Below are 13,708 nucleotides of genomic sequence, written 5' to 3'. Positions count from 1 at the left end.
TTTTTTTTTCTTTCTGTACTAGAAAAGTAGTGCTCCAACACAAAATAAATTGGTTTCCACCCCCAGCACTGCACAGAATCTAAAGCCTTGCTGGAGGGTGTTCTGGGTGAGGAAAGTTCACCCAGAGAGACAGAAAGAGCAGAGTGCCCCAGTCTGGGGAAGCTCAGGAGCAGCAGAGAGAAGGGCCCCAGGAGCAGCAGAGCTGTGTAGCAGTAGGTGCCCAGCAGTTCTGTGAGGTTTTATCAGTGAGGATGAGTTTCCTCTGGCAGCAGAGGAGACACAGCCCTCCCGTCCAGCAGAACACTGAGGAATATGAGGCAGGATTACACAGGGACAGAAATTAATTTGTTTCTGTTACCTTCCTTCTTTCCTCTCTCTTGAAATGATTTTGAAACAGGTTGAAAAAGCAGGGGAATTCTTCAACAGGTTTTGGGCACATTCACTCCTAAAGCTATTCTAAAAATTCTGTCTACAGAGAGGTAGCCACAGACTTAACCTCTGCCTCCCAAACCAGCAAAAAACAACACACACCATCAGTATTGCAGTTGCAGATTCCAGTGTTTTATGTGTGAGTAGCTTTTATTGGTAGCAAGGGTCTGGGGATCCAAATCTGCTTTTAGCAAGGAGTCAGGGTCTGCAAAACATCCTCCCTCACGGTCTCAGAGCCGCAGAAACGGTACCTGAGGAGAAAGGAAGCAAAAGCACCTTGAACTGTCAGCAGCTGTTGAAATTATACAAGTGGATTTATTTTGATGTTAACACAACCTGATTTGCCATTTGAGACAACTGAACAGAACAAACTTTGAGCTTCTAAATTTGAAATATTACTGCTGGGGAAAGCATAGATGGAGTGTATTCATTCCTTACTTTAATGTTACGGTTTTGGGGTTTTCCCCCAGATTTTGTGCTGCTATCTCTATAGAGACAGAGATCTATCTAGAGATATTTGTGCAAAGGCCAAAGAGCTCCTCTCCACAGGAATACACTTTGTCAGCAATGTGCTTTGGTGACTGGAAACTACAGCCAGACTTAGGACCTTTGCTTTAAGGTGAGTTCAAGTGCTGCCTGGCTGTAATCATTCCTTTTTGCTTGAAACTGTTCCCCCCCCTCCTCCATGTTGTCTTTTAAGTGAGGGAATTTTAACTGTGCATTTGAAAATAGGTCTAAAATTTTAACTACCTCCTGTTCTAGATACCAAGTCATGATGCAGAAGATAAAATAAAATATATAATAAATAACTGACCAGGAAAATTAGTAAAACTGGATCAGTAAATCACACTTCTATAATCTGAATATCCAAGCCATACTTCACAGAGTCTAGCCAAATCAATTTTAGCCTCTTTCCCTCAGCTTTAGATGTAGCCTTTCAGTGCAGGCTCCAAGTGTTGGTGTTCCTCATTGGTAAGGCAGGTTTATTATCACCATCCTCTTTAGTCAATCATGACCTTAGGGGTCATCAATACCTCTGGAATACTTGGCTGGTTCCAGCTGACAGTGAATCAGACCCACAAATAATCTGTTTTTCTGGACAGTAGGAGCTTGGCAAGAATGATGCTGACAATCCCAGCCAGTGTTAATTTTCTTTTCACCCAAAGGGTTATACAGAAAGTTTGCTCTTCTGAAGCCTGGAGAGATTTTCATTTTTTCTTTGAGGTTATTTAAGGCAAAGGGTTGAAGTGGTAGTGAATAGAACTATGGATGAACAGTGTCTTGAAAGGAAGGAAAGAAAAGGTTTCCTTGAGAAGCTTTACCTTTTAATGCCTTAAATAGCTTTTCTTGTGAAAAGGCTTCCACTGCACTTATAATTTTGTCACCTATCTTCTCCAGTAACTTTCAAGATTTTCCCAATGGATATACTTACACTGTTCTAGTTTGTCCAGCTTCTACTGTGATACTTGCAGCTCCCAGTTTAGGAAGTGTTGGGTTTATCCAGTTGTTGTTCCAAAGAAATTTAACCTTGGTAATTTCTCCTACATTGACTTCCACATCAATATAGGCTGTGTAAGTGTTGTCTGGTTTGAGGGTACCCCTGTGAAAAACAGCATTTTATGGGGGTGAGGCATGGCAGCATTTATTGTTAATTACCTGTCTTGTCAAAGGCTCTGCTGTGGTGGCAAGAGGGCAGAAATTTAGCAGAGAGACAATGTTTATCCTATTTTATGGTAGCAACATTATTGCCAGATTTGTGATGTAATTCATCCCAAACCATTGTTTTTCAGAGGCAGCAAAGGCAGGTGGGCCTGACATGCTGCCTTTTTTTTCTCTCTTCATAAGATCAATTTAAACAGAATTATCAATTACAAATACAAATTAAGGGTTCTGGAAGAAAAGTTTCTTTTCTATTGAATTTTCAACTTACTTGGTGATCTGGTACTGCCTTGTGTTCCCACCACTGCCATACAGGGCAACATTTACATATCCTTTGACTTTGCTCTTTCCAGAGAGGGTCACGGTTACTTTGTACCTCCAAACTACAGAGAAGAAATACAGTGACTTAGGCTATAAAATAAATAATAAATGTATCAAATAAATAATAAATAACGATATAAAAATAATCAAAATATCAGATTCTAGTTTTTTGGGTTTTTTTTGTTGTTTTTTTTTTTTGTTGTTTTCATGTCTGTACAGTATAGTTCAGAAGATACATATCACCAGTGAGTTAGATCTGTCCTTATGTCCTAATGAGATCAACACAGGAAATGGAAGACATTTGTGTTACTTTCTGGGAGAGAAAAAAGAGAAAACTAGTCTGTATTGTAGTAAATATGATACAGATCTCAGCATTTTGATCATGAATGTTTTCATACAGAGTGAAACTGGGAATAAAGGGGTGTTAGGGACAAATACAGGTACAGAATCTAAGCAGCACAAAAAAAATCTGAAGCTCCAGGAAAATAATTTTTGTGGGTGGGAACTTCCTTTTGGTGCGCAATTAACAAAAGGAGCTCAAGAAGATTCTGATTTGTGCTTACAAGGGCACACTAAGCAGTGTGTCATGAGAGCTGGTGTTTAGGGTAACTCAGGTTGTAAAGGAGGTCAAATTGTCCCTCCAGCTCTGAAACCAGCTGTGATCAGCTTGTTCTTGGCCTTTGTCAAATGGAGTTTTTGGCATCTCCAGTGATGGAGGTTTCCCAGCTGCCCTGGGCCCCTCTTCCTGCATTTAGCCACTGACACTGTGACTGTCATTTTTGTGCTGTTTAATAAGAAATTCCCTTTCTGTGACTTCTGTGCATTGTCTCTCCTCCCTTCTCCTTGAACCTTGCAGTCCACGAAACATCTCAGTAACCTCCACTACACTCTAGAGTTTCTCAGCAACTTTCTTGTACTGTAGGGCCCCAAACTGGCATTACTGGTAGAGCAAAAGAGGAGAAAGCAAGAGGAATAGAAGAGACTTTGCACTGTGATGAGATCTGTTCATCTGCTGAAGTCAACTGTCAAACAGAAAAATAATTTTTTTACAAAGAGTAGGTAGCAATGGAAGCATTCAAAACTCACGAGGAAAATCCTTGGCCTCTCCAGTGTTCAGGTAAAATTTCATGAAATCATTTTTAACTTTGTCCTTGAATTTGTCTGCATAGTGACCCATATTTGGGCATCCATCATCTGGGCATGGGAAACAGTTTCCCTAGTGAAAACAAAGATATCTATTAATAACATTATCCAGCCAGCCAAGGAAAAGAAAAAAAAAAAATTAGTCAAAGGATTTATTTTTAATGATGTTTTCAATAGGGTCCATCCTGAAACTCTGAGAAATACTTACTGATTGAAAAAGATCATAGGAAGCACAATGATAGCCTAAAAATCCGTCAGGGTAGATGATACTGTCCGAGTAATACTTGTAACTGCGCAAGTGATTGCAGGCCACAAAGTCCCGAGTTCCTATGGAAAGACGCCCCCAGATTAGTTCCCCTTTTCTCCCACCACTCAAGGAAAGAAACCCACGTCACTGCCATGCATCATTCCTTTTCCAAAGCCTCACCACAATTCCTGGGTGTCCAACCTGAGGTTGGAACCCTTCTTGCTTCTGATGCCCTAAGGAATGTCACTGGCTCAACAGGTACAAAATGCGAACTTGAAATGCTTTGTGGAGACCGACTGTGCAGCTCAGCCCAGCCCCTGCCCCTCAAAAAACACTTATTCAAGCAATCTGACCGAGTTTAACAATAGAAACGAGAGCTGCCTGAAGCAGGTCTTTTGTAGGCAACAGTTTCATTACCATAACAAAAGAAAACCAAATGAAAAGTATTTAACAGTGAACTTCCTAGGGCAGTGCTGATTTGCTCCAGCTGAGGGCTTCAAAACAAAATTATTATTATTTGGGGGGTGCTTAAGAAAGGGAGACTCTTAGATTAAAATAATGAATATATTATTTTTCTTTGTGTTGCCTGTATTTTCCTGACTTTAGGTTAAAAAGAAGACCATATACTACTCAGTTATTTCTTTGTGCTTTAATTCCCCATTATTGATAACAAGTTTACTCTATTAAAAAAAAAAAAAGGGGGGGGGGGAGAATGAAAAAGTAATGCCTCCAGCTGCACTGAATAAAACCTGGAGTAAAAGGCTAGCTCTCACAAATCACTTAATGGCTTCCCAGAGTTTAAGGTGTTTGCTGTAGTCTAAGAAAGAGCTCAGATAATAATGTGCTGAAAAATCTCCACAGTAGAAATCTTCGGGGTTCTTTATTTATTTATTTTTTAATCTTATGTGAAATTTAGTTTTAGAAAGATGCATAGAAGTTCTCTGATATTTAGAGATTTTATCAGGACCATGTAAAACGACAAAGAGCAGTGTATTTGAGCAAGTACGTGCCAGTCTTTTTTTAGCTGCCTAAAAATAGACACAATGACATCACTTCAATGCAAGTCAGATTGTAATCCGTAATTTAACAAGGAATCGTATTAATTGCTCTATCTCGGAAGAATTTCGGCTGAAAAAGCTCTCCCAGGAGTAGCTGTGAACATCTTTGCCCAATTCCAGCAGTTCTGCTGCTGGGCAATTAGACACAAAATGCAATGTGTTGTTAAAGACCCTTCAAAATATTTGGCACAGCTCCAGCAACTTTTGTTTCTGATATTAGATCCTTTAGAGGAAACACGTTTTCCAGAGGCAAACCCTTTGTCTTATTTATTTTTTAATAAGCTCTGGAAAAGTGCTGTGTTTTGAAGATTTTAACAGTTTCACTGCAGTCTGCAGCTGCCATTGCTGGTGGATGCACCAAAAGCTAATGTAAAACACATGAATTAAGGGAAAATAAGTGGCTGCACTTTGAGGGGTGGCCTTCCCCTGAATTTGTAATGCAAAGAGCACACTTACCTTCCCAGATGCCATCGATATCGACGATCTGTGAAACAGGGTTCTTCTCACACCCAGGCATCTCCACTCCTCCATTTGGATAAAAGTCAATATGTCCTATGGCTGGGCTCATGCCAAAACCTGAAACAGGGGTAAGCATGTTTTAAATTAATGTTGTCTCATACCTGGAGCTGCTGGCCTCAGGTTTGCCTGTGCCTGGTGTTTTAGGACAGGAGCTGTTAGTGACTAAAGTGGTGAATTTGTTCTGTTCTGCCACGGCACAACAACCTCGGTGAACAATCAGAACATTTAAGTGCCACAGGGCATAAATAATTCAGCACAGGAAATAATAAATAATCAGCACAGTACAGCTGCATACTCACCTAAGTTGGGGATTGTGGGAGCTGAGTCAGTGTGGATAACGTCAACAAATTCTGCATCAGATTTATCCAGTCTGACTTCAATTGGAGTGCCTTGAAAATAAGGTTGTGCAGGGTCCAGTCCTGAGAGAAAAAGAGTAGTGTTATGTATAAATAAAGAGATGTAGGTGTAGAATCATTTTACACATCATTGATTGATTGCACATAATGAATATCAGACCTATGATTGCCTATGGTTCCTTATATCTAAGTTATAGAGGCATTAATAAAATGAGGGGCAGTGCTCTCTTACCAAGTGGCTTTTCTCCCAGGAAGTCACCTGTGGGAAGCCTGTTAAATTTTACTGCTTTAAATACTTACAGCAATATTGAATGCCAGCACTTGGAATTAACTTTTTTCTTTTTTTTTTTTAATTGAACTTCTCTTTGATACATTGCTCAAACTGAGGTTGCTGTGTCTGCATCCCAAGTAACTGATCCATCTGGGTGGTTTCCAGAGTCCCTTGCTTGAGAGTACTCAGAGGAATTTGTGCTGATAGCACCCCACCTGCTTGGAGGTGTTGGAACTTGCCTGCCTATGTCAGGCTCCAGATTTTGGGAGAAACATCTAGTTTTGAAGCAATGAGCTTTGCTTTTGAACCTAGCAGAAAATGGAATCAATTTGCTTTCCAAATTGCTGCAGCAATTTCAGGTGCTTGTAAAGTCTTGCATGTTGCACAGGTTTTGCTGCCTTATACTTGCATCCCTCCTTGTCCCTAGGCAGCATATTTTGGGTTTGCTTTTAAACTGAATTTTGTAGACTATTAGTCCAAGTTACACCACGCCTGAAATCCCTGAGGAAAAATAACAATTGAAAAGGGTTTTGTTAATAATGTCCAAAACTGTCTTTTATGAGTGAAAAGCCACTCTGCTTAATGCACAATGCCCTTGGCATTGCCTACGTGATGAATAAGGAGATCAAACCCACAGCTTTTACCTCTGTAAGTGCTGAATGTGTTTTAAAAAATCCCTTTGCTGGGTAATGTGCAAGCAAAATTATCATCACACTCTCTTCCCCCACTTGGCACAGCCCTGCTCCTTGGGGCACAGCGTGAAAGGGCTGAGCTCTGTAATATTCCAACAACCCCTGTGTTGGAGTCTGGAATACAGAGTGTGTGCCCTTGTTTCTGATACTTAGTTTTCAGATCCAGAAAAACAATGAATTTCATATAACATGAAATTCATGAGCATGTTTTCATGGTGATGCATGAGAACAAATGTTCAAGTTAGATAGAAAAAGCTAAAAGTGTGAGTGTGTAGATTAAAAAGTTTTCTTAAATCACTGGGTGAAAAAGTTAGTTTAGAGAACAGGAGACAAGATGGAAGATTTAAGGTGTTGTCTCTTGTCCCTTCTTTCTTCTTCATGTTCTTCTCCTAGAGGTTTTTGGGTAATAGTAAGTGATTAGACAGAAAATGCCATAGTGCAGCACATAACTGAAGAGCCATTGGGGCATTAAGAAAAAATAATATACGTGTCTATTGTTAATTGGGTAAAAATAGGTATAAAGATAAAAGAACTGCATATTTCAGAGCCATTTTGTACATCAGACACAAAGTGTGCCACAAGGCCTTGTTTGTACCATCAGAAGAAAGAAATGTACCAGATTACAAAGATATAACCTTGTGCAGCCAGCCTAGAAAGACCTGTTAAGTTTTGTGATCACCTGTTAACAAACACGAGAAACAAGATTCTAACGAGCTCGGGAGTTTTCTTCAAATCATAAGAACCGAGATAAGCAGGGCTCCCCACGAGGGAGGATCCCAAAAAAAATCAGTCCAAAAGAAGCTGAAAAGTCCAGGAAGAAAAAGAAAAATACAGAAGAAATGAAGCAGAATCAGAGAAACAGAAAAAAGATTTTTTAGAGAAAAGTTACACCCTGAGTGCAGTGCAGCCCACAGCTGCACCCACAAGGGAGAGTGAATAGCAGCACTGGTTTTGGTGGCTCTGGTGTGAGCGTGGCTGCAGTCACTGACCGGTTATTCTGCCAATGCCCGGGCGCCTCCGGCCAGCCTCGCCAGCAGCGTGTGCTCCCAGGCTGTGGCCAATGATGTGAACATCAGCTGGAGAGTATCCATATTCATCCTGACAAAACAGCAACAAGCAAACATTGCTAGGGCAGTTTGCATCAGCAACATGGAACACTTAAAAAAAGGGCTGGAAAACTCCTTTTAATTTGCCTGCTGACCTAGGAACTCCTATAGGATTTCAGCAGCTCTTTGCCAGTTGCTTCTGTCCAACACACAGATTTTCCAAACCTCCTTATTCAGCTGCTGCCCTGGTTTGGAGGTTGTTATAACTCCAGACAGCTCTGCCAAGAGTCCTGAGAGGCTCTGTATCCTTCCAGAGGGCCCCTGAAGGTTCACAGAATGCTTGTCTGGCTTGTGAGAGTGCGCCAGGCAGCAGCTCTTGGTTACACCTGGCAGCACCATGCACAGCTGGGGGAGGGCATGAGAGGAGAAGTGCCTTCAGCCTTTTTGGGCAGGAATTCAGTAGCTGCGATGCAGATGTGGAGAGTGAGAGGTGGGTCAGAGCACTGGACGCAGCACGCTCTCTGGTTTTAGTTATTTATAGTTCTTTTATGGGAGATTTGTGTTGAAAGCAATTAGATTAAGAGAACGCTTCAGAGCAAGCTTCACTTGCTGTGTGAAGCTGGCTGCAAAAGGGGGCACCTCCTGTGGGTTTGGGCACTGTCCATCACAGCTTTCCCTGGGATGTCCTGCTTGTCCCCAGCCAGTGCTGCCAGCTGGTTTTCTGGTGTTTTGTCAGCCCTTTGGTTCTGTCTCCATGAAAAAGAAGTTCACCGTATCCATTATTTCAGCATATTTTAAGTTTTACACTGCATCTGTTAACATCTACAGAGTAACTCTTAGCCTGTACTATGAGAATTTCTTGTAGAATTCCCTCTCCTTAAGTTGGCAGGCCCCGCTGCTATGACACAGTACTCTCCTTTTAAAAACATGTTTGTTTTCAGCACAACTGATCATGGAGTAGAGGACAATATTTTCTCCTGGTTACATTCCCCATTTGTGAAAGCTCCAGAGCTGTATTTCTTTCAAACCATGATTATAGCTGCAGCTTTAGAAACAGCAGGCTCTTACCATGAGGACGTTCACGAAATAAGCGATTTCAGCGCCCACGATACGGATGTTGTTCGCTGCCTGGGTGTACTGACACAACGCCCCTCTCTGCCAGTTCACACAGATGCAGTTCACATCTTCCACAGTAAGCAACCTCTGTTTTGTAAAACAAAAGCAAAAACCATGGTAAATGCAGTCTGGGATCAGTTCATGTTGGTCATTGAGGCTCAGGCGCTAAATGTTGTGTGGATTTGTGTGAGAATGTTTTGAAAACCAAAGCTGTAGCATGGATGTGTGCTCAGAGGGGTTTGTGTGATCACACAATGCTCAAAGAGGGTGATATGTGATGTAGTCATCATTTCAGATGATTTCCAGAGCAGCATTTTCTACAGAAAGGAAAACAGTATCAATAATGAAACTTTCAATTTTTATTTTCAATCAAACTTGGTATGTAACAGTAAATAAGAGCTCTACTTATGCACCTATTCACTTTGGTGATTTAAAAGTACTACTTTAACTCAAATTCAATTAGAATATTTTTGATAGTAAAAGTCAAGAGTGGTTTTCTAATGCATATTTGTAGGAAAGAGGATGTGTCTTAATAAGATGGTGTAAAAGCTCTTGGTGTTCATTTTGGATTTATGGCTTTATTTGGAAATATGTATCTGCAGGCAGAGACTTTGCCACAGGGTCAGAAGCTCTACTGGTTTCCATTGAGCTGGATTGTTTGGCTAAAATTATTTTGTTTTAGCAGCTCAAGTATATGGCAACAACTGACAGAGGACAAAAAAGGCTATAAAAGTGTCTGTGACCATGCTAGAAGTAGTAAAAATCAATATGCAGATCGGATTATTGCTTAATGGAAAGGAAAGCAAGTAACAGATACACACAGGAGGATCGATGTATTCACAATCCCCTTTGCTCCACTCTTTATTGAAAAGATTCTGTGAGACCAATTTGTTTCTTAATATAAACTAGAGTATTGTGATAAAACACAGGCTACTGTAACAGATGAAGAAGAATTTAAAGATTTATCTCATGCCTCTACATCCTGGAAAATTGATCAAATGGATTTAAAGGACAAGCTGAAAAAAATTGTGAGCTATCTCATTGATTGTGGAGTTCCAGGAAAAAAATGTCTATTTTAAGAGTGCAAAATGTAAGACAGAAAACTATAAAAACATCAGTCTGCTACTTAAAACAAACTTTTAACTGACAAATCCAACAATCATCCATCATTTTCCTTTTCTTTTGATCTAGCATCAAAAGGAAGCAGGAAATTGGGGTGCAATAAATGCAAAATACCTTGACTTCAGTTTCACCTTGTTCCTTATAGTGTTCTCATTAGTAAAGTAGGAATACCTTATTAAAAAAAAAAATTATAGCTGTGTTAATGGTTGAAAAGCCTTATCCTCAAAGTGCCAACAACAGGTATTTTGCTCTGTGCTGCATGACTAGGGGCTTTCATTAGCTCCAGCTGCAATTAAAAGCATGTTTGGAGGACTTGAGAAAACCACAAGCTGGAATTGCACTTTGCATAGGGACAGGGTTAAGAAATAATTTGTGGAATTAGCACAAAAATCAATAAAGCAGAGTACTTTACTACATTCAGTGCTCATAGATTGAAAGCTTTGCTCAAAATTCTCCCCTTGAGGTCCCCTTTGGAGGTACATTTTTATGTCTTTATTGCTTTTGGTAACGGCCAGCCCACGTGCTCAGCCCAAACATTCCTGACAGACCTTCCACATCTAAAAACCTTCTCTTGGCTGGAGAAATAAGATGCAGGAGCTATGAGTCTGCAGTTATTTCTGGAATCACTCCAATCCTAGCCAGCATCTTGCTCCAGGGTTTGTGTTCTTTTTACCAAGTAAAGGGTGTTCACTGAATCAAATCTTCTTGTCACTCACTGGACTAGAGAGAAAAGCTGAATGCATTTTACCCCATGATTTCCTCAAGGTGCAAAGCTACATATTCAATTTGGTAACAATCTGAAAATGTGAACTATTTTTTTCTTTCTTGTCACCATGATTACCATGAGAAAATTTGGTTAGAAGTAGAGAAAACAGGCAATTTATATGAATGTGTTTATAAATGCAAACTAAGTGTGTCCCCGTGGTACCTACCTTGCACATGTCTGACAGCCAGGTTTCTTCTCCATTGTCTACAAATCCATGCACAATAAATCTGGTCTTCTTGCTTGGATTAAAATTTGAGGCTTCAATTGTTGACTTATCAACAGCAGACACCTCCTATATTAATGTAGATTTTAAAATCATTAAAATAGCATAGATAAGAACTTAACAAACCTTTAAATCTACCTTCTGTAGATAAGTTTTCCAAGCTGCAAATACCTAAACTGTGCTTATCTGTGCAGGAGTTTAAAAGTTTAGCAATGTTGAACTCATCTGCAAGAGTTCACATGAAGGTTTATGTCTATCTCCATTCGAAGCAAGCTTTGACACCTGTCTTAGAGCAGACAAGACTTCAGCGTGTTTTGATTTTATCTGTAGAGAAATATTACCCCAAAATGCTCAGTTTCCCAGTAGCTCTCAGTGGGGACCCTGCCAAGGAGCTGGAAGAGGTGGTCTTTTGAATCAAGTGGAGGTTTGGCCGTTTTTAACACTTTTCAAGAACACAGCTGGAGTCTGTGTTTATTAACAAATTTTGCAGGTGATTCATTAATGTTTAAACCACAGCAGCTCTTACTTGAAAGTCCTCGGCGTTTTCTCTAGTGTACAGGAGGAAACGAGTGCCTACACTCTCTGGCTTCCAGGGTAATTTATAGACTGGCCTTTCTGTAGTCCCAGACCATGGTATATCATCTGTGAAGCACCCAAGCCTTTCATAGCAAACTTCTTTGCCTGTAGCATGAAGATAAAAACAATAATGTGTGAATGAGAAGTCAGAACTCATAGCATGGCTTCTCTGGGGGTCTCTTTGTTCCTGGAAAATCCCAGAGTTTCCAGAAAGCCGAGACCAGCAGTTGCCCTTTCCCAGATCTTGAGAGGCTGCAGTTTACCCCGAGGAGAGAAGCCACCCTACTGCTCATCAACAAATGATATCAACAGTATCCTGTGCTATTCTGTGCAAGTCCTTGGCTACCCTCCCCCAGCTGTTGCTTTGCCCAAGGCAGAGACAGCTGATGAATTTCTCCCAATTCCAAGCCAAAACATTGCAGGTAATCAGCAATAAATTGGGACTGTGCTGAGCAGCTTACATGAGAAGTCTTACACTACACAAGCCATTGTCTTCTGCTGAAAACAAAGCTATACCCTCTTTAGACTGCCTCCACCCCCTGGCCCGAGATTTTTTTCCATTTCTATCACTAATAAGAGTGCAAGAAATAATTTCCTATGTTTAGTAGAGCAGTAACTTTGTTCTGAGGTAGGAAATACCAGCTTTTCTTGCTCACTCCTAGGGCAGAATTCCCAAAGTGGAGAAGACAGACAACATGCACACTGTCATCTCACCATTCCTGTATGGAGAAGTGAATCACATTAATCAATCAGTAAGTTTTAAGGCATCAGGGTGTACAGTAATACCTAGAAAACAGGTGAGAAATACAGCAGCATAGAAAGGCAATACAAACACTAACCCCATACGCTTACCTTCTGCTGCGCTGAGCAGAAACAGGCCAAGAATCCAAACTCCAAGCATCTGGAACAGCAGAAAAAGAAGCAGCTAGGATTTGCTATCCCACTCGTTTAGCAAGCACACTCAGCCCCCTGGTGCTGAATTTTCTCAAGGTGAACAGAGTGCCTGCTGTTTCTGCAGGATGTATCCCTGACTGCTGTGTGTGCCGGACAGGTGTGATTCAGCTTTGTGTTTGCTTGCTCCAAGGGAGAACGAGGGGCCATAAATACACAAAAGCATAGCTTAAATCCAGGATGATTTTTTCCCCCTTCTAATCAGATGTACAGGAGCTACTCTGGAATTAGAATAAGAACTAGCAGAACATGAGCTGCCATTCCCCTTCACAATCCTGTGCTGTAAGAAGTCACAAATCTGATGAAATGCAAGGGAAAACCCCCAGACCTGAACTACTTACGATGCAGTCTTGGAGCTCCTGGCATTAATGTGTAAACTTTGCATGTATTTTTATAGTCTGCTTTATCCTTGGAAATGTTCTTAGAAAGATAGGAATATTTGTTTCTGGTTATAGCTTATAGATAAGATGAAAAATAACTTTAATGTTTGGTTTGTTTGATAACTCCAAAATCCATGGAGATAGATTTCTTGAATCAGTGAGCTGGATCTCACAATATGATTTGAGATCCAGAGGTTGGTGATTCCCAGGCAGCAACTCATCAGGAGTGGCCCATGGAAGAGAATTATATGGATCTGTGTGTCTTGTCTTGGCTGGGAAGGCTTTTATTTTTGGTATTGTATAGTTGGGGTGTAGGAGATCTACTGGGGGAGTTAGTAGGAAACCACATAATTTTTAAGTCCCATTCCTTGTCATGTATCAAGTGACCTCAAATGTGGAATGTTCCTGTGTTTTCTGAAAGCTTATCCCTTTTGGAAAACTCTTCGTGGGCTTGGTATATTCTTTTCAGAGTGAAAGAGTCCGACCTTCTCTGGGCATCCCTTTAAATTCCTTGCTGAAATAAGTAGATGTAGAAGGACATTTGTGTAACCCCTGGGATCCTTTCTATACTCCCCATGTAACTAAGCTTAGAGAAAGGTTCTGAGTGATGAACTGAGAGCAAACACACTGGAAATATACAGAAACAACATACAAAATTCTCCCAGACATTGGGATATGGCTGGAATGCTACAAAGCTCTGTAGATTGTTCTAGCAGAAACATGAGCTAGAAGGTGAAAAGCAGCCTGTGCAAATGCTAGGCCTGTGCACAAGACTAGGTCTGGCAACCCCTTGGACCTGTTTGTCTCTAGGAGAAGGCTCTCAGTGAACTCAA

At 40.7% G+C, this 13,708-nt stretch overlaps 1 protein-coding gene across 1 annotated transcript; it reads right to left on the bottom strand.

Moving 5' to 3' along the window:
• Positions 1-554: 554 nt before the first annotated feature.
• LOC131580317 (inactive pancreatic lipase-related protein 1-like) lies at positions 555-12,445 on the bottom strand. The gene is made up of 12 exons (XM_058841377.1): positions 12,397-12,445; positions 11,495-11,649; positions 10,912-11,037; positions 8,810-8,944; positions 7,685-7,793; positions 5,676-5,795; positions 5,314-5,433; positions 3,761-3,879; positions 3,496-3,625; positions 2,360-2,471; positions 1,862-2,029; positions 555-680 (listed from the first exon to the last, which is right to left on the bottom strand). The coding sequence occupies exons 1-12, from the start codon at positions 12,443-12,445 to the stop codon at positions 617-619; spliced, it is 1,407 nt and encodes a 468-aa protein (XP_058697360.1). The 3' UTR covers positions 555-616.
• Between the last annotated feature and the right edge of the window lie 1,263 nt (positions 12,446-13,708).

This window comes from Poecile atricapillus, chromosome 6 (assembly GCF_030490865.1).
Source record: "Poecile atricapillus isolate bPoeAtr1 chromosome 6, bPoeAtr1.hap1, whole genome shotgun sequence".
Classification (NCBI taxonomy): domain Eukaryota; kingdom Metazoa; phylum Chordata; class Aves; order Passeriformes; family Paridae; genus Poecile; species Poecile atricapillus.
Note: the sequence above shows the minus strand (reverse complement) of the source record. Positions and strands in the feature narration are given on the sequence as shown.

Coding starts and splice junctions, on each gene's coding strand:
- LOC131580317 (XM_058841377.1), bottom strand. CDS start 12,445: ATGCTTGGAGTTTGGATTCTTGGCCTGTTTCTGCTCAGCGCAGCAGAA. Junction 5,434..5,675: donor TCCCACAATCCCCAACTTAG/GTGAGTATGCAG, acceptor CCCCTGTTTCAG/GTTTTGGCATGAGCCCAGCC. Junction 2,030..2,359: donor AGGCAGTACCAGATCACCAA/GTAAGTTGAAAA, acceptor TGTTTTTCACAG/GGGTACCCTCAAACCAGACA.